The sequence below is a fragment of the Rhamphochromis sp. 'chilingali' genome (assembly GCF_963969265.1).
Source record: "Rhamphochromis sp. 'chilingali' genome assembly, chromosome: 2".
Taxonomy (NCBI): domain Eukaryota; kingdom Metazoa; phylum Chordata; class Actinopteri; order Cichliformes; family Cichlidae; genus Rhamphochromis; species Rhamphochromis sp. 'chilingali'.
In genome coordinates, this window is record NC_137930.1 from 51,363,216 (window position 1) to 51,389,707 (window position 26,492).

General features: G+C 38.3%; 1 protein-coding gene across 4 annotated transcripts; it reads left to right on the forward strand.

The window, feature by feature from the left end:
• The first annotated feature begins 294 nt into the window (after positions 1 to 294).
• parvg (parvin, gamma) lies at positions 295 to 14,142 on the forward strand. 4 transcript variants are annotated; one of them, XM_080875284.1, is made up of 12 exons: positions 295 to 3,831; positions 5,079 to 5,176; positions 6,099 to 6,163; positions 6,713 to 6,815; positions 6,977 to 7,120; positions 8,259 to 8,374; positions 8,478 to 8,533; positions 8,623 to 8,654; positions 8,758 to 8,819; positions 9,594 to 9,662; positions 9,784 to 9,885; positions 10,751 to 14,142. In XM_080875284.1, exons 2-12 carry the CDS (start codon positions 5,110 to 5,112, stop codon positions 10,961 to 10,963), a joined length of 1,029 nt encoding a protein of 342 aa, XP_080731410.1. In that variant the 5' UTR covers positions 295 to 3,831; positions 5,079 to 5,109; the 3' UTR covers positions 10,964 to 14,142. The 4 variants fall into 4 exon arrangements, with proteins under 4 accessions (XP_080731410.1, XP_080731411.1, XP_080731412.1 ...); XM_080875285.1 differs by having other exon boundaries at positions 295 to 3,263; XM_080875286.1 differs by having other exon boundaries at positions 295 to 540.
• The last annotated feature ends 12,350 nt before the right edge of the window (positions 14,143 to 26,492 follow it).

Below are 26,492 nucleotides of genomic sequence, written 5' to 3' on the forward strand. Positions count from 1 at the left end.
ACAGCATACTGTAATTATATATAAATTATATTTTGTTTTGAATATTTGCAGTCTGTAGATGATAAAACTTTACAATTAAATAGCTCAAATTGTTAGAATCCAACTGGACCTTTCTTTGTGTGTCCGCCTGGTACTCCAGCTTCCTCCCACACTCCAAAGACATGCATGGGGTTATCTTAATTGGTGATTCTAAATTGGGCATAGGTGTGAATGTGAGTGTGAACAGTTGTCTGTCTTTATGTGTTAGCCCTGGAACAGATTGGCAACCCATCCAGGGTTGTTGGAGAGGCTCCTGCCCCTTGCAACTCTGAATTGAATATGGAATTAAGAAAATGGATTAATGAACAAATACATTTAAAAGCCACAAAAGGATGGCAGGAGGTGAAAGCAGCTATCTTGGTGTCAGCAGCTGGTTTGTGGCCTGTCGTTTTAAAGCCTTGAGTTTGGTGTTCCAGCTGTTGCCATCTTGGCACCAGATGTGATGAGGGAGCCATGGATGTGCCTGAGAGCCAGGAGACACTGAAACCTTATCAGTTACAAGTAAGTGAGACCCTAACAAAGTTTTAACTAAGTACTGAATAATTTTGCCTTTGCTTTTGGATGATGTGTGTACTGTGTTATGCTGCTTCCAGTGTTTAAGTAATTTGAAAACCTATTAAACCTTTTAAAATTCTAAGAATTCAGTAAGAAGATCTTTGCAACTCTTCTTTATGCATGCAGTCAATTAGCTTAGCTTCACTCAGACTGAAACAAGGAAACAGTTGAGAGAAGCATGTTGAATATCCTGAGGCAAGATGCTGAATCCCAAGTTGCCCCCAACCAATTCACTGGAATGAGAGAGTGTTAAGTTAAAGGTTCTTTGCTTCACATAGAAAAAACCTTGTCTTAATGTGTGTGTGTCTGTCTGTCTGTCAATGAGCCTCTTAGTAAGAGACTGCTTCGAGTGCTCAAATAGAATAGAAAAGCACCATATAAGTATAAGTCCATTTACTAGTATTTGTTTAACAAAGCTAGGCCTAAATCCAGAAACAGTGTGTGAAAAAGTAAGAACTAATCTTATGTCATTTTGGAGGAATTTTATCCCACTCTTCTACTTCTGCAAACTCTAAAATGCTGCTTCAGTTCATTGAGGTTTGCAGGCATTGCAGTTCTTTTAAGGTTTGATTTTTTTTTTTCTTTTTTCAGCCATTCTGTTGTAGATGTTCTGCTCTTTTTGGTATCATTGTCCTGTTGCATCAACCACTTTAGGTCAAGCTTTGACTATCAGACAGATGGCCTTACCATTTGACTCTAGAATACTACCCTCTACCACTGTGCTTAATAGTTGGTATGAAGTCTTTATACTGATATGCTTTTATTTCATCTCCACTTTGGTCTTATCTGTCCAAAAGACATTGTACCAGATGGCTTGTGGTTTGTTTGAATGCAACTTTGCAAAGCTCTAGCATTTTATTTCTCTTTTGCAATTTCCCCGAGCCCTGTAGATTGGTAAGTGCTGTGAATGTTTTCTACTTGTGAAGATTTTTTCTTATTATACAATGATTGACTACAAATTGTTTGGAAATTGGCAAGAGTTGCTTCTTTACGATCACTGCTGATGTCTTTCCCCCTGTGGCATTGTAATAACACATACCTGAATACTCCAAATCTACAAACTGCCAAAACCTCTTCTTTTGTGCTCACAGTTTTTCTTGTGCATTGATCGGCAGCACCTGGCTGCCTACCTACCTTCTTAATTGCTTTTGAAACAGTAAGGGTGTACTTTTTCACACACTGCTTTTGTGTTTTGGCTTGTTTTTTTGCTACATAAATAACGATAAGGTAAGGTGTGTCATGTTGCTGTTAATCCAAGGCTGTAATTAAACAATTTTAAGACCTGATTTAGAACAAATTATTAACAAAAAGTCCTGATACATAAAATCTTAAAGTTGAAGAATGGTTTACTTTCTTTTTACCTCTTTTTACTGTACATTATTAATATGTTCCATGTTATTCCTATACTATACTCTTTAATAGCATGTTTTCTCTGAACTATGCATAGTACGCATATTTTAAATCATATTTAAAAGTTCATGCTGTTGCTTCCTGCCTTGACTGCAGTGTGTTCTTGCCGTCCCAGGAGAGTCAGAGTCAGAGTATCTTTATATTGACCAGCCTTTCAGACAGCTCTCCAAGGAGACCCGGACCTATTACTACTCTCCTGAAGCAGAGCTGGCCCTGTGGTGCCGCCTCAAGACCTGCTAAGATGTACAGTGCACGACTGCTCATGCATTTTCGAGCCGGTCTGAATTATTGAGAGAATGGATGAGTCAATTCAGACAGAGTTAACACTGGCTGGTTCACCAGTGTGTGTCTGAATTTTTTTTCTTTTTCTGTTTAATCTAGGCTATCAGAAAAATAAATGTGTGGAATCAAGCAGAATGGGAATTTTATTTTATCTCTTGCTTGTGAGATTGGTTAAATTTGCTTTGGCTTTCTGAGCGAGATTGGCTTTTGAACAGACAGTTCCTTCAATTTGGGTTTAGCTAAAGGAATTATAGGTTTATTTTAGGCCTTTATTTTCTTGTCTCTTTCCTTTGTTGCTATGGTAACCTTCCACATCCCCTAAATTGCCCCTCGTCTGACTGATGGGTGGTCCTTTTTCTTTTCTTCAACAAGGCCAGTGCACAGACAGAGGTCGTTGTTTTGTTGTCTATCTTTGCTTTTCTTTTTCTTTTCCTTTTAATGTGTTTGTGTAACCGAGAAGGCCAGATGACGGCAAATTGATCCGGGTGGTCACAGATGGAGATGTGTGAGTCGAGCCTGAGTGGTTCAGGCCTCTGAGTGTCACGCTTCTCACGGCCCTCCTGAAGTGTAGTTTTCAAAACAATACACTTATACCCAAGAGTCTTCCCTGTTCTTGTTCGCTCAATGACTACTTATTATTAAAGTCTTATCCAGGGTTCGTGTCACAGAGCATAAACGCTCCTATCAGAAAACGCTCGGCGTCGAAGCCAATATCAAAAAGAGGAAGTGCTATCTTCTTCTCTGCCACATCCTCTCATGCGCTTATCTTCCTTTTCAACCCTGTGACATGTTATTTTCTTTCAAGCCAACAGTTTTCAAATTGAGTACAGCCAGACCTTTGCATTGATAGAAATAACAAGAGTCTATTCAGATTGAGTACAGCCCTCCACTTCTGATATATCGCTGTTTTGACACTTTGTGGAGTTGACATCAGCTAAGGAACTCAATTCTGCCGAGTCGCTCCCAGAGTGCTGAAGGTAAGCTTATTCAAAAAGACTTTTTGTTTATGACCTTGTTTGAAAGTTACTGTCAACCTCAGGAAAAGGAAGCCACACACAATCTAAACACCCAGAGAAAGAGAAGTTGCTCACCGAGGCGTTTCTGTTCCACAGATCCAGGAAACAACCGTTTGACAAGCTCCAGGTCACGTCTGTTTTGTCAGAGTGTGTTGCTTTATGTGTTTGCTGTGCTTTGTCTCAGGCCATATGATTCAAAATGTTCACAGAAACAAGACCAGCCCCTGTAACTCTGCAGGGACCTGAAGTTCTTGATCTAATGAGTTTGCCGTTGAGAAAAAAAAGAAAAGGGAAAAAAAGAAGTGAGGAAGTTAAGTGGCTTCCTGTTTTGGTATAACGTGTTTTTGGAACAGATCGATTCCAAACCCAATCAGTTTCCGTTTCTCTGTGTTTTTAGAAACGTGTAACACCTTCAGTCAGAGTAATATACCTGCATTAGAAGTTCTGTGTGGCTGAGCTGAGCACAAGGCTGTTTTTGTCTTTGTACTTTAAAAGCAACAATTCTGAGATACAAGATTTCCTCTCAAAGGTAAGCTGTCTGCCATCACAGCCGGCATTTTTCACTGCTGGTCAGTCCTCAAAACCAGCTGAAAACTGAGCAGTATGGCTCCGGACTTACTGAGGCACCACTGAGAGTATTTTCTGCCAAACATATTCATAGAGAAAGTGTTTCTTCATTCTTCTGTGCTTTACAACCCACTTTCCCCCCTGAGAAAGTTGGAACAAATTGTGTACAAATTGTGTATTGTGATGAAAGCAGAATTCAGTGATTTGCACATCCTTTAAACCTTGCCTTTGGGGTGCAAAGACAAATAGTAAAACTGCGAAGTGTTTAAAAAAAGAGATGCACATTTTGAATTTGAAGCCAGCAACATGCTTTGGAAGAGGTTATATTAGGGCTATGTTTCCTGCTGGGTGTCTTTTAATAACAGTCCAAGCATGTGGTAAGTCTTAAGACCAACTGATTGAAAGTAAAATGTTTTTCTGTTCTTGCTTGAAATAGAATTATTATCTTCCTCTTTGTATTTTACATCAAAGTAGGAAATTGAACGGTCCCAATATTTTCAATAGTTGACTATTCTGACTAGAGGAAGGTGATTTTACCATCTGGACTATTTTAATAAGGAGTCATGCTGTTGTGCAGAGTGTGGTTTGACTTTGTTTAGCCAAAATAAGCAGGGTCTTCTTGAAAAGGACATCTGGACAACAATGCAAACAATGAAACTCTGTACCTTTTAGCATTAATAAACCCTTCTCAAAGTTTGCAAGTTTGCTGTTTGCTGTTTATATGAACGGTTCATGTTCCCTTTAATCCAGATGTTGTATTCATGTCTAAAAAAATGTACAGTTTTAATTAGTAGACCACAAGACATCACCTCTGTTCAAATGAGTCCAAACTCATTTATTTTGCATGGAAATCTTTTCAAAATTTGGTTTGTAGATGGAACAATGGAGCTTACACTGTTTTTGTAGATGTTCTTCTGGGCCCATGCAGAAAAATGTCTGGTTTGCCTCTTGTTTGCGCGCGCCCCCCCGCCCCCCCCCCAAACAAAATCAGCTGGTGTCAAGAAGTTCTACCTCACCAATACTTAACAAATATCTAAAAACAATAGTTTCTAATGTAAATCATCCTCTGAGCTGGAAGAAGAGAAGAGGGGTACACCGCTATTCGATCTTTAAAACTTTGAGAACCCTGCTTGATCTTGTATTGATATCATACACTGTGTATTAGAAATTCCTGTAGTTTGTTGTAATTTTATGTAAATGTGTTGACAGGTCAGAGGTGAAGATATCACTTTGCAGAGGAATGATGGAGGAGAACATCTTTAATTATCAGAAAGAAGAAGAGCCTGTGGAACTTGAGTCTTTTCAGGGTATGTTTGCATTTACTCAAAAGGTCAATCTTAGTCATCAGTGATTCATGTGGCACATGTAAAAGATCATCCCAGTGACCTCATATTGAAAATCGTGTCTGCCTCGTGCATTTCTATTAGACTTTCGCCAATATTATATAATGAGGATAATGAATATAGACGTGTCCAGTCTATCTGTAATCATTTAAACCTGCAGGACATGACCTTCGGATCATTTGGGGGCACTGATGTTGTGAACTTGAAAGGTGACAGTTGCTCATTTACACATTTAGCAGACATGGAGGAAATGAGTTTAGGTCCTGTATTCTCTTTCATGTGAAATCTGGTGTGCTCTGGTCTCTGCCACCTCCTGGGGTGAATATCTGGTTTTTAATTTGCTGAATCCTCCACTATGTTCCCCGGCTAGTATCAAAGTTTTTGTGTACCGAATGATGGGTTTATAAAACACCGACTTCATCGAGAAAGCAGTTCTGTTGGGAGCTGAAATTGGCCACAATTCAAAAGCATTGCATAAAGATGCAAGACGCTCCATACAGCAGAGTTGGAGTGGGCTTGTCTTTCTAAGTAAAGCAATAGATTTCGAATAATTCTTTGATCCATACTCCACATAAAATTATGATTCTCGCAGCTTAATTATATTGCCAAGTTAGAAGTTCTGCCGAGATAGATTAGACTAACCGAAACAGCTTTGCGGGCTCTGCTGATTTCTATGTTGCTCGGGAGGGCTGGATGTATGAAGGGAATGCATTTGAAAATGGCCAACCTCAAAGTATATGTGAATAAGCAGCAAACATAGTGGTACTGCCAAAACATGTAAAACCTATCACTGAAATATTCAAAGCAGAAATTCTAAAGAGAGCTATCAGATGCACTTTGGGTGACGTAAGAGACTAGCGCAGTTTTGTTTTCATGTCCATTACAGGGGAGAAGAGGAAACTCATACAACCAACATCTTTAAAAGACCCCAAACTTGAAAAGCTGAAGGAGGTAAGAAATGAATCCCTGCCTTGCACATGTCGGATTCGCTTTCTTCTATTTCACATTTACTGTAACATCAAACGCCCGTCCTGGACAGCCGCAGATCTGAGATTACCTTTGTGTCTTTAGTGGGCTGCATACAGGAATAAGGTGTGAGGATGGGTGAAATTTTAATGAGCATAATTATAAGAGAAGATGGGAGACAGATGTCACGGCGAGGAGCCAGCAGACTCTGCTGGATCAGAATTTTAAACATATTGTTGTAAAGAGGGCAGCGCTAATGTTTCACACAAATGGAAAAATTGAAATAATTCTGACGTCTTATATGTAAACTTGAGAGGAAAACAAGTGAAATATAAGCTTTCTTTTAGATGAGCACTTGTATCTTGCATTATTATTATTATTATTATCTGTTTCGGGATCCAAAAGCACAATCTTTAAAAACAGGGTCTCTTGCTGTTTTTTTTCTTCATCTGCAACACTGATAAAGGAAAAATGTATGCAAGAAGATGAAAGCGGATAATTTCTCTGACCGTGTGATGAATTATATCTCGGTAGGCACTGGTTGATTGGATCAATAAGACTTTGAAACCCGAGCACATCGTTGTTCAGAGTCTGGAGGAGGATGTGTATGATGGACTGGTACTTCATCACCTGCTGTGTGAGATAATGAATATTTGATATTTCATTTATCATACTTACTTGCGTTTGATAGTGATTTGACTGAGAGGATGAAAAACAAACAGATATTATGTTAAAAAGCTGGAGGTTGTTGTCAGTCAGACCCTATAATGATACTCGGTTGTTTCTTGATTTCTTCAGCCAGGTTGGCCGACGTGCATTTGAATGTGGAAGAGATAGCGCTGACCAGCACAGCTCAGATCCGCAAGCTGGAAATAATCATGGAGGAGCTGGGCAAGAGACTGGGCACGCAGGGCAGCAGTCAGATCAAATGGAACGTCAAACGTGAGTCATGCTGCCGACTGGGCTTCGCAAACAAACAAGTCAACAAATGTTCTCTTCTGGCAACCCTCTCATTTCAACAGGATTTGGTGCTATCACAAGGGTACCATGTAAGCTTACACCAACTGCGCAGGATTTTGGTGGAGATAAAATTTCCTGACATTATAGGGTTTCATTTTAATCACATGTCAGTGCTGGTTGCTTGGTTATGCAGAGAAATAACTTATAGACTGCTGAACACTTTACCTAAAATGTTCTTTCTTGGGCTGACACAACATAACCTGGCAGGGCAGCTGTCAGATTCTTGACTACAATTATTTCACTTTCTTTCATTGCCTTCCTTTGCGTTTTGTTCAGGGTGAATCCAAATAGAAGACAGGGAAACGTATCAAAAAAGACTAATCTGTGCGAATGCTAATTAAAAGTTAACATGATTTGGTGATAATCATGTTTGCTGCTGTTCTGTAGTACAACCCCAATTCAAACAAAGTTAGTGTACAGTGTAAAATGTAAATAAAAATCAAATCCAATGATTTGATGAACTGAGAAAATGTTAAGAAAAAATAAGGTCATTTTGACTTTGATGGCAGCAGCTGAGCTAACAGTTTTCATAAAAGAGTAAATTGTCTCATGTTAAACATTCTGAATTTTGATTGATTGAATTGATTTAGTCTGAATAAAATCTCAGTTTATGGGATTTGCTTGTTGCTTTTATTAAAAAAACAAAAACCTAAAAATAGGGCTGTACATGCATCACCATTTAAATTCTTTTAATGTTAGGCAACAGGAGTAATAATAAGGATAATATATTACCAAGAAGGTCAATATAATATGGTAATATTGTCTAACAGGGTCATCATGGAGTTGTTCTTAATGGGAGTGCTCCGATCATTAGCTGTGGAGAAAGTTTTACTTACAGAGTGAAGACATAAATAGATAAAAATAAATGCTATTGTTTAGATTTGCTGAAAACTGGATTGATATTGAAAATAGCTGCTGGTGAGTACTAATGGTAAGTAGGTTATGGGGCCAAGTGTCAGTTTCTTATTTATCAAAGACACTCATGCCCTGCTTGAGAGTTTGATCACATCGGCCGATTTTTCTTTTGTGTGTGTCTGGTCCTCTGCTGTTTACCTGTCAGTCATCCACAACAAGGACCTTCTGGCCACCCTTCATCTGCTTGTTGCCATGGTGAGATGTTTCCAGCCTGAATTGGATTTGCCCTCTGATGTGAAGATTGAAGTTGTAGTCGTAGAAGTAAGTTGTTCTTGTCAAACTTTGGCACTTTTTCTTTTGCTCCAGGATGGTTTCAGACACACTTTGTGTAATTGTTGCTCATTGTGGTGTGCTGTACACCCAGGTCAGCAAAAGTGGAATCAAATCAGATGTGCAAGTGGAAATCTTAACAGAGGAAAGGTGAGGTGCTTACTGCCTCGTGTGATCCTGTAAATGTGAAGAAAAACTCACCTCATATATATATATATAAATCCTTTTTGCCTTTTCAGCAGCGACACAGACTCCCTCAGCAATACTGAAAGTGAGTGAGAGTGGTCAGAGGTTGAGCTGATGTGACATCTTGAATGTCATCCAAAAAGCATTACAGCCTACTAACACATTTTTTTGGCTGTCTGGTCACCCAGGGGAAGATCCCATTGAGCAACTGCTGAAGCTTGAGGCTCACAAGGTCAACACAGTGAAAAAGGTATAACAAGGACACCAGAAAAAGTAAAGAAGTGCCGAGATTTTTTAAAGGTGTTGACTTTCTCATCTCTAGAGAGAGAGGAACTCCAGTGGTGTTAACACAAATGATAAATGTCACGCTGTGTGTTTGTTGCCTGATCTGAACCTTCAATACATGGCAGATGAACAGAGCTGGCTGGTGAAGGACGGGACTCTTAATCCAATGTGCTTGTAAGGCTTTTTGGCCTTTTTGCAAAAGATGATTTTCAAATACTGTTGAGCATGATCTTTTTCTTTCTTTCTTTCTTTAAAAAAAAAAAAAACAAATCAAATAATTTTCACAGACTGCATGTAAAAAAAATGGAAGTAGCCACCATGACAACACTCATGGGTTAGTGAAATCCTGTTTTGAAGACTCAATTTTAGGATTTTGGAGCCAGAAGTTCCAATATTTGACTAAGATAACTAAATGCCTGAACACAAGAGTTGTGAGAACACTTGAAATACAGGACAACAAAGTCTGAAATGAGCTATAGGCTGACACAAAGCAGCTCACAGAGAGAGAGAGACAAAAAAATCTCATATTTTAAAAGGGCAGTCGTTTTTTGCTGGCTGACTAATACTTTCCTTGATTTCGAGTGAGCTACACGAGGTGCAGAATGAACAAGTTTAGATGTCCTACTTTAAGAGTCTGATATATTAACCATTCCAACTAATGCTTTGGGTTTTGATGAAGATACCCTAAATTGTCAAGTTGCATTTCAAACTGCACAGTTTTATAATTTCTCTGTTGTAGGCCCTGGTACACTTTGTCAACCAGCATATATCATCTCTGGGTCTGCAGGTGATAGATATGGACAAACAGGTATACACCAACAGCTGGAAACCTTCTACTGCTTACAGGCTTTCTTTTGATAAAAATAGACTCAGTGATTACTTCCCTTATCACTTTCAATGTTCCAATGCTCTGTGGGTTTGCTGTCCAGTTTGCTGATGGTGTGATTCTGCTGCTGCTGATCGGACAGTTGGAGGGTTTTTTCATCCCGCTCTTTGACTTCAACCTGACCCCTGTCAGTGACTCTGAGATGGTAAAGTATAGATTCACATATATGGATTCATGCCACATTCAAAGCTTTATTTTCTCAAAATATAACTCAAAATTCTGTTCAAACGTATTTTATTTTTGGTGCAGTGTACGCATTCACACAAATTCCTTTATTCAGTTCACAAGTGTTAGGAATGAAGTACACTTTTTCATCTGATCATCTATCAATCTAATTCCCGGCCGATCACTTGGATACAGTACTAAAACATGACCCAGAACAGTGCCCATTAAAAGATATGATATGATCAAATGAATATTATACAGTCCCCATAATAAAAGTTGTTGTTGTTGTTAAAAACATAAATGTCAGGTTATTTGGTGATTCTGAATTAGCTGTAGTTGGTGTGAATGATTGTCTGTTTCTCTGTGCTGGTCCTGTGATGGACCACTAACATTTCCAGGGTTGTATAATACTCCAGGGCATACTGTGTGTTTGCCAGATGTTAGCTGGGACAGGCTCCAGCCCTCCCATGCCCCTAGTTGGGAAAGCATTTAAGAAAATAGATGTATGATTTTAAAAGTAATTAGTACCTATAGCTATTACTATGCGATAAAAGCACCAGAGTACAAAAGGCTTGTAGTATATTATCATAGTGGAATAAAATATACAAGTATTATAAAATGGAAATCTTCAAATTTAAAGTTAAAGCACTTCATAATTGTAAGTTCAGCACTAAAGTACAGTTTATTCAATAAATATCTCTACTGTTGTTACAGAGTCAACTTTTTTACCAAAAGTGGGGTAGAATATAGCTTTTGTTGTATGTGATATAGTCTTACAATAAGTGTGGTTCATTGCAGAATTATCTCATTTGAAATTTTTTTGTTGTTTTTTCAAAAAATTCTAGCTTCATAATGTCACCTTGGCCTTGGACCTCTTGAAGGATACAGGCTTTCAGCTCTCCAATGTTGACCCACAAGGTGAGACAAATCCACTTTGTTCACACATAACACACTCAGAACTTGTTCATGACTGTTTTACTGAGATTGAAATGCCAGGCACAGATGATGAAGAAGAAAAAAGGCCTGCAGATAAAATGATCGTTACCATGAAAAAATGAAATCCTACAGCGCTCCAAGACACCAATGTCAAACTAATTCAGTGATGATGCCCTTTATCAGGAGAATTTATCTGGATGACGGAAAAAATGCTAAAATGTGTTTGTATGTCATGCAAGGAAGGGGATTGCTGAATTAATGTGCTCTACACCGTGGAGTGAGAGTTTGAGAGTGTTTTGGAGAGGGAGATGGAATAGCGTGCTGAATATGAATGAGCGCCGCTCGTGCCATGATGAGTATCACTATAGATGATTAGACACAGAGATTGATCCTTACTGTTACTGTTACTAGGCTATATCAATGTGTGGGTGTTTATCTGAATGGATTTGTGTTATCTGTCTTACTGAAGACTGCTGCTAATATTTCACATGGAAAAGAGACAGTTGGTTTGGGTATCCGAAGGGCCAACTAATCAAGGTGGTTCAGGCATATCCTATCAGGAGAAGGCCTCAGAGCGAAGCTAGGGCAAACCGAAGACATTACATCTCTTAGGTAGCATGGGAACACCTTGGTGTCCCCCCATCTGGATGAGTTGGAGGAGAAGGTTGGGGGAGACGGGAGCTCTGGGCTTCTCTGCTTAAACTGCAACCCAGACCCAGATAAGCAGCAGAAAATGGATGGATTAATGGCAGCTTTAGTGAATTTTACAGTGTGTAATCAACTGTATTCAATATTTACAAACATAATTTTTGTCAATATTAGATGAAGAACCAGATCAAGGTTTTGTATGTTTAGGTTAGTTTTTTATTATAACAAAATATCATGTTTGTGTGTTTGGGGGCTGTTTTTAATGGTGTAGGCTTGCTGTTGTAAGCCCCATCCACATAAAAAGAATTTGCCAAACGCCAATTGCACTTACAGCCAATCACTTTTTGCTTGTGACTTTGTTGTAGGTAGCCCTCATGGATGTTATGTTATTTAGCATGCAAGATGCCGACTTTCTTTGACATATACTCATGATCTCTAATGGCCACATGTACACATGAAAAGGTTCAAATTCTAGGAAGTCATAAAGCTACAGCATTCGTTTTTGTTTATTTTCAAGTTTAAAGCATACATCTGTGGTGGGTTCATGCGGTATGACTACATCGTATGCCACCAGCAACGCTCATGTGTGTGTTTGGGTAATTTCCTTCGGTCACATAGACTACATCATTCCATAAGGCGGAGAGTGAAATCAAGCAGGTGACCGGGTGAGTTACTGACTCCTCTAAGTGTGGGAATCAATCAGTGGCAAGCAGATTCACTCCACTTCCCTGCAGATGCGCTATTGACAGGAGGAACTTCCCTCTAAACTTGAATCTTCCTCTCTTTAGATCGCTAAAGCTGTCCCACCATATTGCCTCCCAGCCACAGAGCCTGTAATTGTAAAATAAATCCTCGACACGATAACTGTTAATGTAAGGACTAGCACAATTAATCTGTGCCAGGAGCGAGTGGGTAATTTAATTCATTTTTAGTGTCTTTTTAATTAACGGCATAATTGCAGCCACTGAATGAGGAATCCCAGCTCTCAGGGCCTAAAATGAGAGCATGCTGCGTGAATTAATTAGGTTAGCCAATGGTGAAGTCGATCTTTCTGTCACATTCATTCAGTCAGAGCATCTCACAACAGAGAGCAATTTTGTAGGGATCTTATCTCACCAAGGACATATTGATTAAGTTTCCAACTAATGTTTTTTTTGTCCTCCTGATCTATGACCTCTTAGGATGGATTGTGAGAGTAGCTATTAGCTAATGCTGGTAAAAAGTGTCCGCATATTCTTACCGCCTCAGTGGCTTAAGGATGCTGCATGTGGATTATGTCTCCTCTGAATATTGTGACAGATATTGTCTCTCTGGACACCACTGCAACCTTGAAAGTCCTCTACGCTCTTTTCAACAAGCACAAAGGGAAATGAGAGAGGACATCGTGTGAAGAGGAGCGGCGCAGCGGGAAATACAGAAACGACCAAGTAGTGCGTTTAGCCAATTACTAAAAGGTGATTCTGCAGTTTTGAGAAGTTTGGCCGACGCTGTTTCCAGGCTGAATTAAAGGATTAAAGTTATGTTCTGTAAAGTGAAGTGAAATGATGGTTGGAGGATCTTTAGTTTGTGTATTATGATGTAGACTATGTGGCTTAAATATGTGGATCGCGACAGCTGAAAGAGGGTTTGAATAAAAATCATTCAGAATTATGCTTGAATGACTCAAAGTCGAAAGCTCCACAATCATTATAATTTTACTTGTTGCAAGTTAAATAACTTGTTGAAGCAGGATTACAGCCTTACAAATGTATTTTTAATGTCACTGTGTCTTTAAGAAAAATATGTATGTGAACATTTTTATCTCCATAAAGCTTAAAGAGCGCTACCAAAAACTGGAGGATTAGAGCTTCAGATGCGAGTACTAATACAGCAAATTGCTTAAGCAAATGAAAATGAGAAATATTACGATGTTGATGTTTATGCCTAAGCTGATGCAAGTCATTTGATGCAAACAAAATGTCAGTGACTGTCTTTTTAAAATAAGATCCAAAATTGTAACGGTACCAATAAAAGTCAAACAAGCCATCGACAGTCAAACAGGCTTTTAATAAACCTCAGGTTCTCTTTTCCTGTGCCAACGTGTAAAAAATACGTATAAAAGTGTGCCAACTCAATATGTCTTGACTGCACTATTGATTTCTTTACAACTTGTTTCATCATCTGTGTGTGTTTTTTGGTTGTTTTTAACTCTCATGTTTTAGAAAATATAAGCTATAAACATATTGTTGGTTACAATGTATTTATAGCCTTCACTGTTATATATTGCGTGCTGTAGCTGAAGCTGTAAGACCCAGTTTACGATAATGTATAATAATTACCATTTCAACAAAGGAAGCTAAACCTCACACTTCTGTGATTGCGTATGAGCACAGCACATTTAAATATAGCACCGTTAAATCTGTCACCTGTTTACATCATACTGACAGTACAAGGATCAATAAATATTCATTGACAGCATAAATCTACTGCATAGAAGTTTTGTTTTGGCTCACTGGTCACATTTGGTGTACTCTTGCCTAGCCCTTGTTTACCTCTTCTCTTCTTTTTTCAGTACATTTCCGCTTCAGACTAACAGTGTTGGAAAATGAGACTTTTCATTCTTTGTACACCACACCCCTGGCTTTGGCTGTCATTTCTCAATAAACAATGTGGATTTCTCTCTGCTTCTTTATGTGCTGCTCCTGACAGTCTGTGACCTCTTCCCCCCCCATCCTTTTATCCACTGAATTGTTCACAATTCAATGTCGTGCAAATGTGAAGAGGGTGCAGCATGCAGTGACAGATAAAAGACGTGGTTATTACAAAAACGCATTTTTGTAAATTATGCGTCGAATTAGAGCGAGCTGGAACTGCGAAAATGCACTCAATGATCTCCTATTTACAAAGAAGTATCATTTTTAATTTCAGTTAAATCAAATATATTCAAACCATTGGTGTTTTTCTCATAGAGAAGTTTGTATCTAACTGGTTCTATGTTTAAATAACACCTGCCGTTTCGTTACGAGTTGTGGTTTTAGTTTGTCTAACGTGTCTGTAGTATACATAGTAGTATACGTGTCTTTGTTTGTGTTTTGAGGTTAAAGTATGAAATAGCTGTGACACTGAGCAGTAACAACAATCACGTTCACACAGCTCATTCTCTCTGATGTACTTGCAGATCTCGTTGTTGACATTTGGGATGCCAGTTTGTTTTCAACATAGTGATGGAAAATACTCCTAATTCACGTTTTATTTCCACTGACATTTCGAAAAGCTCGCATAAAATTTGCTTGGCAGTCACACGCAAATATACGAGCTGCTGTATAGCTACAGGCACCGGAGGCAGTGATAGAAAGAGACACTGAGGAGTGAGTCGGTGTTGTTCATCATTTATAGTGGACAGTTTATGTATTGTATATCTATGAATCCAAATTGCTTATCTTTTATAAATCAGTACAAACAGCCTCCTAATTCTGAGTCACTGTAAATTGAATTTGTTTGTTAAAAAACAGACTGCGTATTCATTTACGAGAGGAATAAACTTAGGGTTCATTCAATTTGTATTGTTTTTTCTAAGTTTGTTCATTTTAATGATTCCCAAGGCAAATTTATACAAACTGGGAAAGCTTTGCAAATATCTAAGTCCTGACTTGTCCACTATTGTCGACTCACATATCGTAGATATCTGCATCCTGCTGTGAAGTGGCATTCAATATGACTTACAGCAAAGATAAAAGAAACTCTTTGTCCTTGATGCTTCATTACTGTCTGCTTGGCAATTTTAACCTGCAACACTTTCACATCATCCTCTGGGTGTAATTTGTAACAAATTAGTATCTGGACTTTTATTAAAATATATGTTCAAGTTCACTAAATGTTGGAATCTAAATAAATGGAGGAATCTGAAGCTCAGGGATTTTTTAATCAAGCGTAGTTATAGTAAGTTGGAGCATTGCATCAGTAAAAACTACAAAACCAACACGTCTGTTATTGTTTTGATAAATGGCTCCAACCTTGAATCGAATTTCCTGACTGAAAGGTGGTGAATGGACTGTTTTTGCTTATGTAAATGTTCCCAATATGAGGCTTTAAATGATGTACAATGAACCATGGAAATATACACTAATATAAACTAAGAGCTTATTGCTTAGTGATTTAATCAGTATAAAGTATAGAGTGTATCCTAAGTAGCAATATAACAGATATGGCTCAGATATCATTGTCAGCATGCTCTCCTTATGTGAAGATAGACCCCCTGGTTTATTCTGATATTATAAGTATATATAATATGAACTATAAACACTATTTTTAAGTATTCCATTTAGTGTCTTATATGAGGTTTTAGTTGCATAAATGCAACACAGTATTAGGTAAGAAGGTAACAATAAAGTACTTACAGTTCCTAGAATATTACATGCACTGTACTATTATCAGTAGGAATTTTAGTTGGATGCATCCAACTTGTCATCCTGCCATCCACATATGTTGGCTTGCTGATAGGATTGGGGTTGGTGGGCTTCCCCTGTTAGCAAAATAACGAATCAGCTCCTGGATATATGGGGAAGAACATTAACATCACAATTAGGATGCTGTCCTAAACTGTGGCAGTTTCCTGCTGTGTCAAGCTTAAAACCTTACAGCTCTCATGGCTGCAAATGGGGTGGCGGTGGTGGGTGGGGGGATTAATCATTTGATTTCATTGTATTGCACTATAAAGAACAGCGCCCACTGGCATAACATTGTTATTTCAGTACATTGCTGCACTGCATAAATGATTGACAAGTTTCTCATTATTTGAAGGTGCGTACCCATTCTGAGTAGCACAAATTAAATAGATGCATCCTGGTATTGATGAGTATCATTTTATTTTTAGTTTTCAGTAACCCCTCTCCCCCAAAAATGTTTGTTACATTCATGTACTGCTTCAGAGTAGTTAGCATTTTCTAACTGTGAATCATAGTGTTACATACAGTATTTACTTTAGCATTTTCCTCCTCCCTGAATCATTTCTTCTCTCTTTCTTAGATAAGCAGCGTGACATAATATATATTATGTTATAATATATATCATGAGACACTCTCTTTCTCATGGACTGAGTAGTTTTCCAGTCCCCGGCTTCTTTGTGAGGATTTATTTATTTATTTTCCTTTTTGGTCTGTTTTTTTCACTCCTTTGTTTGTTGGTTTAATTTTCTTGCCTCATTAGTTCAGGGAAGTTCTGATTCCTACGGGATATTGCCTGACTGGCCCAGACTTTCTTTCTTTCTTTCTTTCTTTCTTTTTGTTTCTTTTTTGTCAGATTTCCAGCTTTTTATATTTATTTAATTTTCTGTGTCAATGAAACAACTCTTGCTGGTAAACTGAAACTGTGATGCTGTGTCCTCTTTCTGCGATGCCGTCACCGATTCAAGTGGATCTTTTGTTTTTCTTGGTTGTGAACAGAACACGAAAATAGTGAAAATAAGTTTTGTCTGAACTATAGTATTGTTTCCAGGTACTGACACGGTAAGTAGTAGAGTAAGTAGAGTAGTTATTACAAAACTACTCAGTTCTCTTTTACTCTAAACGGTTCTAACTTTTCTTGTTCCCCATTCTTTTTTTACCCGTAGGAACTGGCGAGCCTTTAATTCTTACATGAGTCATACAACAGCTGCATATTAAACAGGTCTGCAGTGCATTGCATTACCTTTCAGTCCACAGTGGCAGATGCTTTTAGAAGAAACATTGCCATCTAATGAGATTTGCATGCATGTAAGTAACTAATTAATACAGCAGTTCTTTTACAAAGAACACCCAATCAGCTTGAAGAGAGAGGGCTTGCTTCAGACAGAGGCTAAACTGAACAGCCGAACAAAAGTATAAGATTATTTTAAAGTTTGAATCATGCAAAAATACTCATGTAGAGTCCGAGAATACAAGTATGGATTTGGAAATACTAGGTCTGTTTTAAAAAGTCCCTTTTTGAGCTTGTTTGCCCTTTTTGGTTTCTTTACCAGGCTATTGTGATGATTGTTGTGACACAAACAACCTGAGTGAAAGTCGGAGAGGATTAATATGTTTTAGCCACTGTATGCATATCGGCGAAAGGCCACAGCTTAGTCTGACACCAGTTTCTAATCCATCCGAACAAACAAGGATAAATTCTAGGATAAACGTCAAGGGGATTAAACCTGTTCTGATCCAACAACAGGGCCTTTTTCTTCCATTAGGACAGCGCATCAATGGCATTGTCTCCATAAAAAGAAAGGTTCTGGGAAATAGAAATACGTAATTTATACCCCCTGAGTTAGGTAAGGGGTAAGAATATTGTAGAAATCATTTAATGCTGTTTTTTAAACTGCTGAGACATATTACTGCCTGGAGTCACCACAGCGGAAGATTTCTAATAAACTGATCGTGAAGAAAACAAATGCCATCTCCATGCCTAGAAACCCTGGAGACGAATAGTTGTCGCGGTCCATCCAAAATGTTGACAGGAAACATGAGTAATATCTGCCTCCCTTGTCACATTGAACAGATGCATCTCTCCCTGCATGAATAGGGGAACAGAGCCAACAAAGCAGAATCAGTTTTTTCAGAAAAAAAAATATGACGGTTGTTATTGTCCTGTTGTTACATATATTTATGTATGTTTATGTTGGCTAAGGAAGAGGCGACAGCTTTCTGGAGAGGTGTGTATGGCTCAAAAATAAAGACATTTGACACTCCCAAGCTTGCAACCTTGTTAATGTGGCCATATGGTATTTCTTTAATAGGCTAAAACACATGATGATAGACATAAACAGTCAAACAATGCCTGAGCATTTTCTTCTTAAAACAAGGAGTTTGTTATGAACTCAAAATATATATTCTGATATTCTGAGAGTCAGAGTGTCATATGTTATATAAAAGGAAAGGAGACAACTTGTCAGAGCTGACAATAAGAAAAAAGGTATGTCAGCATCGCATATTTTAATACTGTTTAGAGTAGAGTGTGTATGCATATACAGTATTTATATATCTTTGTTGTACTTTTGTATACATACACAAAGGTGACAAAAATAAACTAGCAAACTCAGAACACCAAAACCCCCAAAAAATGCAGAGATACAAGCAAAGAAACACGGAGTGAATACACAAGGGGGTGTGTGATAATAAAGAACAACTAAACTTTAGGGCAGGCCATCACTGTGATATCAATTATATAATAATAAAGGGAAAAGTACAAGATAAACCTCTGCTCATCCATCCATCCCTCCATCCTTTTCCTATTTCAGTGGCTGGAGCCCATCCCACCGATGGGTTAGAGGCCTGTACACCATGAACAGGTCCCACAGCGCTAACACACATAGAGAGAAAAACACACTCACATGCACACGTATGGACCATTTATAATCACAGATTACCCTGCATGCCTTTAGGCCTCAAATTATGACAATGGGTTAAAAGAGACCTTTTCATAATGTTGGCCAAAAAGGCTTTTTAGAAATGTGTCCCCACCAGGGCATAAATAGCATTGTTGGCTACTGACACCTGTGTGCTAAGAGCATCAATCTTAACAAAGAGAGAAAGATACCTTTTTTTATGTTAATTTAACCTCTTTATAGTGCTGAAAATATTTAATTTAATACTGATATTTTACAGTACAAACAAACTTTTACCCAGGCAGGGTAGTCAATGCAATAATAGTTATAATAAAAAAATCTGTTGTCCTATTTCTCGCAGCAGGTTAGACAAAAACAGGCTTTTCATTTGTGGCAGACGACTGTCAGAAATAAAAGCCAGGTCGCATTTAAAGGTTTTGTTAAACTGAAAGATGATAGCAAGACTGTTATCAAAGATCTACTTTACAACTGAACTCAAGCAGCCAAACTGTCCGACGTGAATCAAGGTTGAGTGTCAGCGAGAGGCGAGCAGAGGAACAAAAGGACCCTTTAGCTGTCAGCCTTTGTTTCCAGAGTAATTTCAAGTGATGTAGAGCTGGAGCAGCTTAAATTGGAGAGAGGTCTAAGGCCAGCTCTTATGTTGTTTTGGTTGAACTGCTGAGAGCCCAACTTCACACTAAGTCACAGGACTCTTCTGAGTGCCAGTTAAAACGTCTTCTACGTCCCGCGATTTCAGTTTCTCCACACATACACAGTCTTCAACGCTGTTATAAGATAACAAGCACTACATGTGTGCCACTACAGTCAAGAATCTTTTAAGGAGGAATACATTTTAAAAACAATCATTGTAGAGCTGGAGGCAGCTGAAGAGGTGTGCGTGAAAATTACAGGAGGAAATTACTGTTCGGTAGTTTCAATAAAAACAAGATCCCCTGTGGTTTTCTAAGTGCATGTCTTTTTAAAATGAGTAATGCAATCATCCACTTACTAAAAAAAAAGGTGTTAGTTTATGATCAGGTTTTATGCATTTTATAACATGTTTTTTAAAAGTTATTGCAAAAGCAAAGTGTTGTCCCTGTTTCTCATCTTCAAATATTTCATAAAATTCAGGTCATTTCATACACGATCCTCACAGCGGGCTGCTCTATTAAAATCGGTGGCAACTTGAATTTCCCCCCAAAAAAGCAGATCACATTATTTTCTCCCAAGAGTGATCTTCTTGTTTTGCTGAAAGTAAATTGGACTGAATATCTACACTTCCTATTTGGTGCCTGTGACTGTATAATGAAAACTGATTTAAATAAAGTTTTGTTTACCCTCATTTTTTATGCTCCAAAACCACTGATTCTCTTGGGGGTAAACTTGTCCTCTGAATCTGACCTGTCCTCATTATTTATAGTGAGCCGGGGCTTTAGCAGCTAATACCAAACACGGATATCTTTTCAAGTGGGAGGTCACTGAGGGACAGAGAGACACGCAAGACATCACAGAAAATCTACAGGGAAAAGAACTAGTACTGAAAATCAAATCCCTACAACTTTTCATTTCTTCTTTTTTCATATCAAATAATTTGCATAATTAAAGCAAACTTTACCAAGAGTAATGCAGAATTTCTAGACTATATAGCAAGTATGCTTATTTTGAACCTGTAAGATAAAATGTGACTTCTTTACAGGTTTGTCCTCATCTCAACCATCAGTCGCTAGTCAGCAGGCTCTGTATGCTATAGTGCAGAAGTCTGGGTGAGATTAAGACTCAGCTACCTTCAAGCAAGAGTATCGAGCATCTGTTGCAACTCAATAGTAGGAGAGCTGTACTGGAAACAGTCATCGATCCGCACAATGTACTGATGCAACACGCAAGCTGCTGCAGTATCATCTGCCGTGATATTTTTTAGAAGTATAAGTCACAGTTTAAGTTGTTTCTGAAGACAATTTTACTTCCTACAGACACTTAATAATGAAAATCAGCATTTATTATCAAATAAACGTTCAAATTAATTATTTTAAAAAGATATGTGAAATAACCTCAACACAATGAGGCACTCCACTATATTTCAAATCCATTATTATGGATTTTTTCTTTTCCTCCAGGTATCTGTCACATTATGTCTTTCCTGCAGTTTTCATTCTATTGTGTTATAATTGGCTGTTTTGGTGCAGAGAGCCATACAAAACTACCTCTTAGAGCCTTCGTTTAGTGTTATTTATTTCATGTTCTGTTTTTTTTTTTTTTACACAACTCTTTTAGTGTCATCTAGAAAGGACGACCAAAAAAGAACAGACTATTGTGAGGTGGAAAGATTTCTAGATGTTTAGAAAATCCAAAATGCATTGGAAATTAATGTTTAGGTATTCATGATATAGCTTAGAGTTAATCAAATAAAATTCCCTGCAAATCCATTCACTTAGTGGGTACCAGATTGGGCCGCTGCCATCTGACTTCACAACTGACTAAAATGAAACTCCTGTTAAGTGTCCTCTGTTAGGTTGAGATATTGTGACTGTGGAGGCCATTTACAGTGAAATCACTGTCATGCTCAAGAAAGCAGTTTGAGATCATCACCTTTGTGACTTTTAAAGCTGGGTACACTCTGGTCATAAAGGGATGGACATGGTCAGCAACAAAACCTGGGTACATTATGGTGTTTAAATGATGGTCAGTTGGTAATAAGAAGAAAATGTGTGCCAAGAAAATATCCCCACATCATTAGACCATCACCAGCCTGAACTCCTGACACAAAGAAACAATGGAAACATGATTTTATGCTGTCCATACCGACTTCAAATGTCACAGGACAAATCGGGACGCATCAGACAAGACACCATTTTTCCAATTCTGGTGAGCCTGTGCAAACTGCAACCCATTTCCTGTTCTTGTCTGATGGGAGTGGACTCGGCACGGTCTTCTTCTGCTGTAGCCCATCTGCTTCAAGGTTTGAGACGCTGTGTTTTCCGAGCACTTCTGCATACTTTGCATTGTTTTGAGTAGTTATTTTTGTTACTGTGGTACTGATTTTTCCCTGTTATCTCAAAGCAGTCTGGACATTCTCCTCTGAACTCCGGCATCGGCAAGGTATTTTTGTCCGTGGTACTGCCCCTCATTAGATAATTTACATTTCCTGACCATTCTCCTCAGCAGATCAGCATTTTCTAAATGCCCAGACCATCTCATTTATCACCAACAACAATAACCTATTAAATCCCCTCTCTGCCCTATTCTGTTCACCATGGCTACACTGAGTTTCAAAGCTGCAGTTGGCTGATTACACATTTATGTTAATAACCTCAAAGGTGCTCAAAGCTGCTCGCCAATACTTATTCCTTCGAATGTCATTGTCCTTTTTTATTATGTTATTTCTTTTAAATAGCTGTTTTTGTTGCTTTATTCACAAAGGCAAGATGTCACTTGTGTGCGTAGATAAACTATGTGTTGGCACTGTTTAGTTTCTGTGCTTGGGATTATCAATAAACTAGGAGACCTTTTATTTTTCTGTCAGATCTATTTGATGTATTTTTGGTGCCTAGTGACTTTCTCTTTTTTGTGTTTTTTTTTTTCTTTATTACTGCTCCACCATCTGTGGTACCATATGATATTAATTGTAAATCAAGTTCTTGAAGTGAAGGCTGACTGTGACAGTATGTGTTTTTTAATGGTTGATGTTTGGCTGTTGCACTTTAATTCATGCTGTTAATTTTTATAGTGCTCAAATTCCAGCGCTTGGATTTGAGTATTGGATCCTCTGCACACTTGCTTTTGTTTTCAGGGCTCACTGGCAGTGAATTATTGCAGTAGGTTTTGTTGTTGCTTTTGTGATGTATGAATGGCTGGATACAGGTTATTTGCACAACTGTATGAGTGTAAAATTGGATTCACGGAGATCTGGGTAAGGTTTTTGTCACAGATTGTCACATTTTTATTTCATATTTCCTTTATAGCAACATATCAGTACATCTTTACAGCGGAGCATCAATTTCACAGTATCATCGCTCTTACTATCAATGTGTACTGCTATTGACATCATCAAGTGTCTTACATTGCTGCTGCAGATCTTGTTGGTACTGGTGTTTAGGTTTAGCCATGTCAGTTTTGGGTGGATTCACTTAATTACTGTCACTTCTGATTTCATAGCTATGTTAACATTGCTGTATGCCTTCCAAGAGTGGTGAGGTAATCCAAATAGATGTGTATTTGTAAACATAATGAACATGTTCTGTGCAGGGTCACTGGGTGAGATCTCATTTAGTGACATCATTTAAAACATAGCAAAATAACATAAAAAACCACCGGTTGTCAAAATAATAATAATAAAAAAAACCTTTAAAATCAAATAAAAATCTGAACTTGACTGCTACTAATGCAGAAGACTGAGTTCGTGCTAGTCAAAAGGGATTAGCCTCATTACTCCATAGTTACAATTTAGTCTCAATTTAGTCTAGGATATCTCGATTAAATGGCTCTCTCTCTATACGTCATGGCTATCGGTCAGCATCTATCTCTGAGGAAACATTATACACTAGATTCACCAAAAATCTGGAAAAAATGAGCTTTTAGAGATGGATGGATGTACACCAGTGCATGTCTGTGACATTTCATTTTCCAGCTAGGGGTTGGCTTGTCCTTTGCAGACCTTCAAATCACAGCGGTAGCATTTCAAAGATGTAACATTTAGCCTGCACTGGGTCTCTTATTTTGAAATGTGACCAGATTCTGTATGCCTGTGCGCGCTGCCTTACTTCTAAACATAACATAGTTTTTCTGCTCAGTAAACCAGGTGAACATTCCCAAGCATCACTTCTACAAAAAGCACGATCATTTCAACATCACATTCTGTGAAAAAAAGAAGTTAATATCACCTCATAACAATATGAATAGTTTTATTTGTATCTTATTTGACTAAACAATGATATTCAATAAAGGGAGAAAATGTAATTGGTTTTCATTTATTGCTTTAATTTAAAACAATTACAGAATCGTACTATACACAAATAAATCCAACTCATACTTCATTCTGTTGCTGTAAGGTCCTCTGTTACAGTAGTTTGGTGCCGTTTCTAGTATAACATGAGTGCTCATGAAAGCTAGGATACCATTAATAGTCACATTAATATCTGCTACAGATGGATCCTAATATGGGGCAGCATTACAGAAGATCCGGTGTGAGCAGATAGGGCATTGGAGAGTGCAGATCTAATGGAGTTTTAATAGATAAATGTTGGCAGGATGTATCTCGGGCTCCTCAATAACAGCAGGATGTGGAAATCCAGACAATGGCTTTTAAATGGTGATGGATGCTAGCAATTGGTTTAATATGTGCAGATGGGAAGATTGTTGGTTACTGGCATACAGGAAGGCAGAGGACATAGATGGATCGAGTGAAGAAAAGGTGACAGTATGAAATGGTCTCAAGAGCTGAATGTTGCAGGATGACTGGCAGAGGTGCATGAGAGTTGGTACAGAAGTACAAGTCAGACCTTATTAGGAGAGCTCAAAGGGACCTTGACAATGTGATAACAAACTTCCTGGTTGCTGGGGTCATTGTTAAAGGCAAGGAGCAGCAGGTGTCTGATTTGAAGTGGGGTGCTGAGCCCTGACATTGTCTGTCTCTGCCTGTCTTTGCCTTAGTTTTTCACCATCAGCTCATTCCTTTAATGATGTTTCCCCGTCGACCAGGTGTGGGTGTGACTCCAGCAGCTTGAAAAGGTCACTGCCTTAAGGCTGAATGCATCATGTCATAGTTTATTGACTGGCTGTTAAAAAAAAAGTTCATCCTAAGATTATGAAACCCAAAAGTTGAAAAAGATGATAAAAGGTTATCAGTGAAAAAAAAAAAACCCCTCCAATCACCTTTTTTAAGAGACAGAAGTTTTTTTTGTTTGTTCCCCAGACTTTGTCTAGTCACAACATTTTCCAATCCATTAGCTTATGTAAACCTAAATTATTAGCTAATGCATATATAAAACCTCTCCTCTTTTTTTCTATTCTTTCATTTTCATTTCAGCGTGTGGATGATGGAGCTAATCATAACTAACTATCTAGCCAGCTTGAATAAAGTATGCTAACAACAGTTGTCAGTGCAGCTGGCAGAAGGCAGGGTTGCCAGAAAATTGAAATGTGGTGAGGAAAAATAGAAAATGGATAAATTATTAAAGGTGAGTCCAGAAGATAGGGAAATTAAAACAAATTATCTAGTGACTAAGAGAAGGTTAAATGAATTTAAAAAGAAACACAAACTCCACAGCATTTCTATTGACATATTCAGACAAAATTTCTGATAGCCTTTTCTTCAGGCTTACATAGGGGCTCCCGTTCCCGCAGTGCTTCTCAAAACTTTGTATGGATTAACCCACTGAGCCAAAAAACCCAAAAGAACAACAAAAAAACCCAAAAGACAAAGACTTCCAAATGGTATCGTCAGAATTTGGTGTGAGGAACATGAAAACATGGATCAATCATACCTTGTGTCAATGCTTCAGACTGGTGGTGGTTGTATGGAGTAGGGGACAGCTTAGTATCAACTGAGCATCATTTAGACACCACAGCCTACCTGATTATTGCTGCTGATCATGTCCATCGCTTTATGAACTAAGTGCACCCGTCTTTTTATGGAAAGGATAATGCACCATGTCCCAAAGTTCTAGTCATCTCACTCTTCTTGAACATGACAATGAGTTCAATCATCCTCCACAGTCATGAGCTCTAAGGCTAACAGAAGGAGATTCACATCATGGATCTCACATCATGACAGACTATGTCAACATGGACCAGTATCCAATATGAGGATTATTTTCCAGGTAGATCAAAAGACAAAAGGTAGGCCTTTTTTTTTTTTAGCGAGGTGTACCTAATGAAATGGCCTCTGTTGGTGTGTGTGTGTGTGTGTGTGTTCATGTTTATACATCTTTGTGAGGACCAAAAACTGGAATGCTACTATACTTATGGGGAAAAAATGCCTGTCCCCATGTGTTTGAAGGCAGTTTTGAGACTCAAAGTGTTGTTTTTCCTCTCAGGGTTACAATTAGGTTATGGTTAGCTTTAGCCTAAGGGTTAGGATTACGCATTCATTTTTGATGGTATACCATCAAAAATGAATGCGTAATCCTAACTAGAGCAAGCATTATGTCAATTAGATGTCCTCAATAAGATATGAAAACAAGTGTGTGTGTTTCCCATATCTTCATTCATTAAACATATTCATTCAGCTTAATTTCACTTCACATTTTTCTCCTGGTTCTCTGAGCCCCACCATCAGTGGCTCTCTCTTCCACAGCTGGTGCACACCCACAGTTTGAGAACCACTGCTTCCAAGGTTATTAAAATAAACCAGCTCCCCCCCACCCCCAAAATAGCACTTGACACAAAGGCATTTAAACACACTGGAAAAGATAAAACTTTATTTCTCCCTGTCGTGACAATACAAAGTCAACAAGTGCAATAACAATCGAACTAAAAACGGTACTGCTCGTTCTATCTAGTAGGAAATACATAGACAGAACGTGGTGCACATTATCGTCATCATCACCACCACCACACCCAAAAAGTGAGGTATCAGCCACTACAAAGCTTCTTTGTACAGGTGGGTATTCAACTGTAAGGCAACTGTTACCATGACAACCTGGACAGAGTGAAACAGCTATGTGCTTCCTTCTTCCCATCCTTTT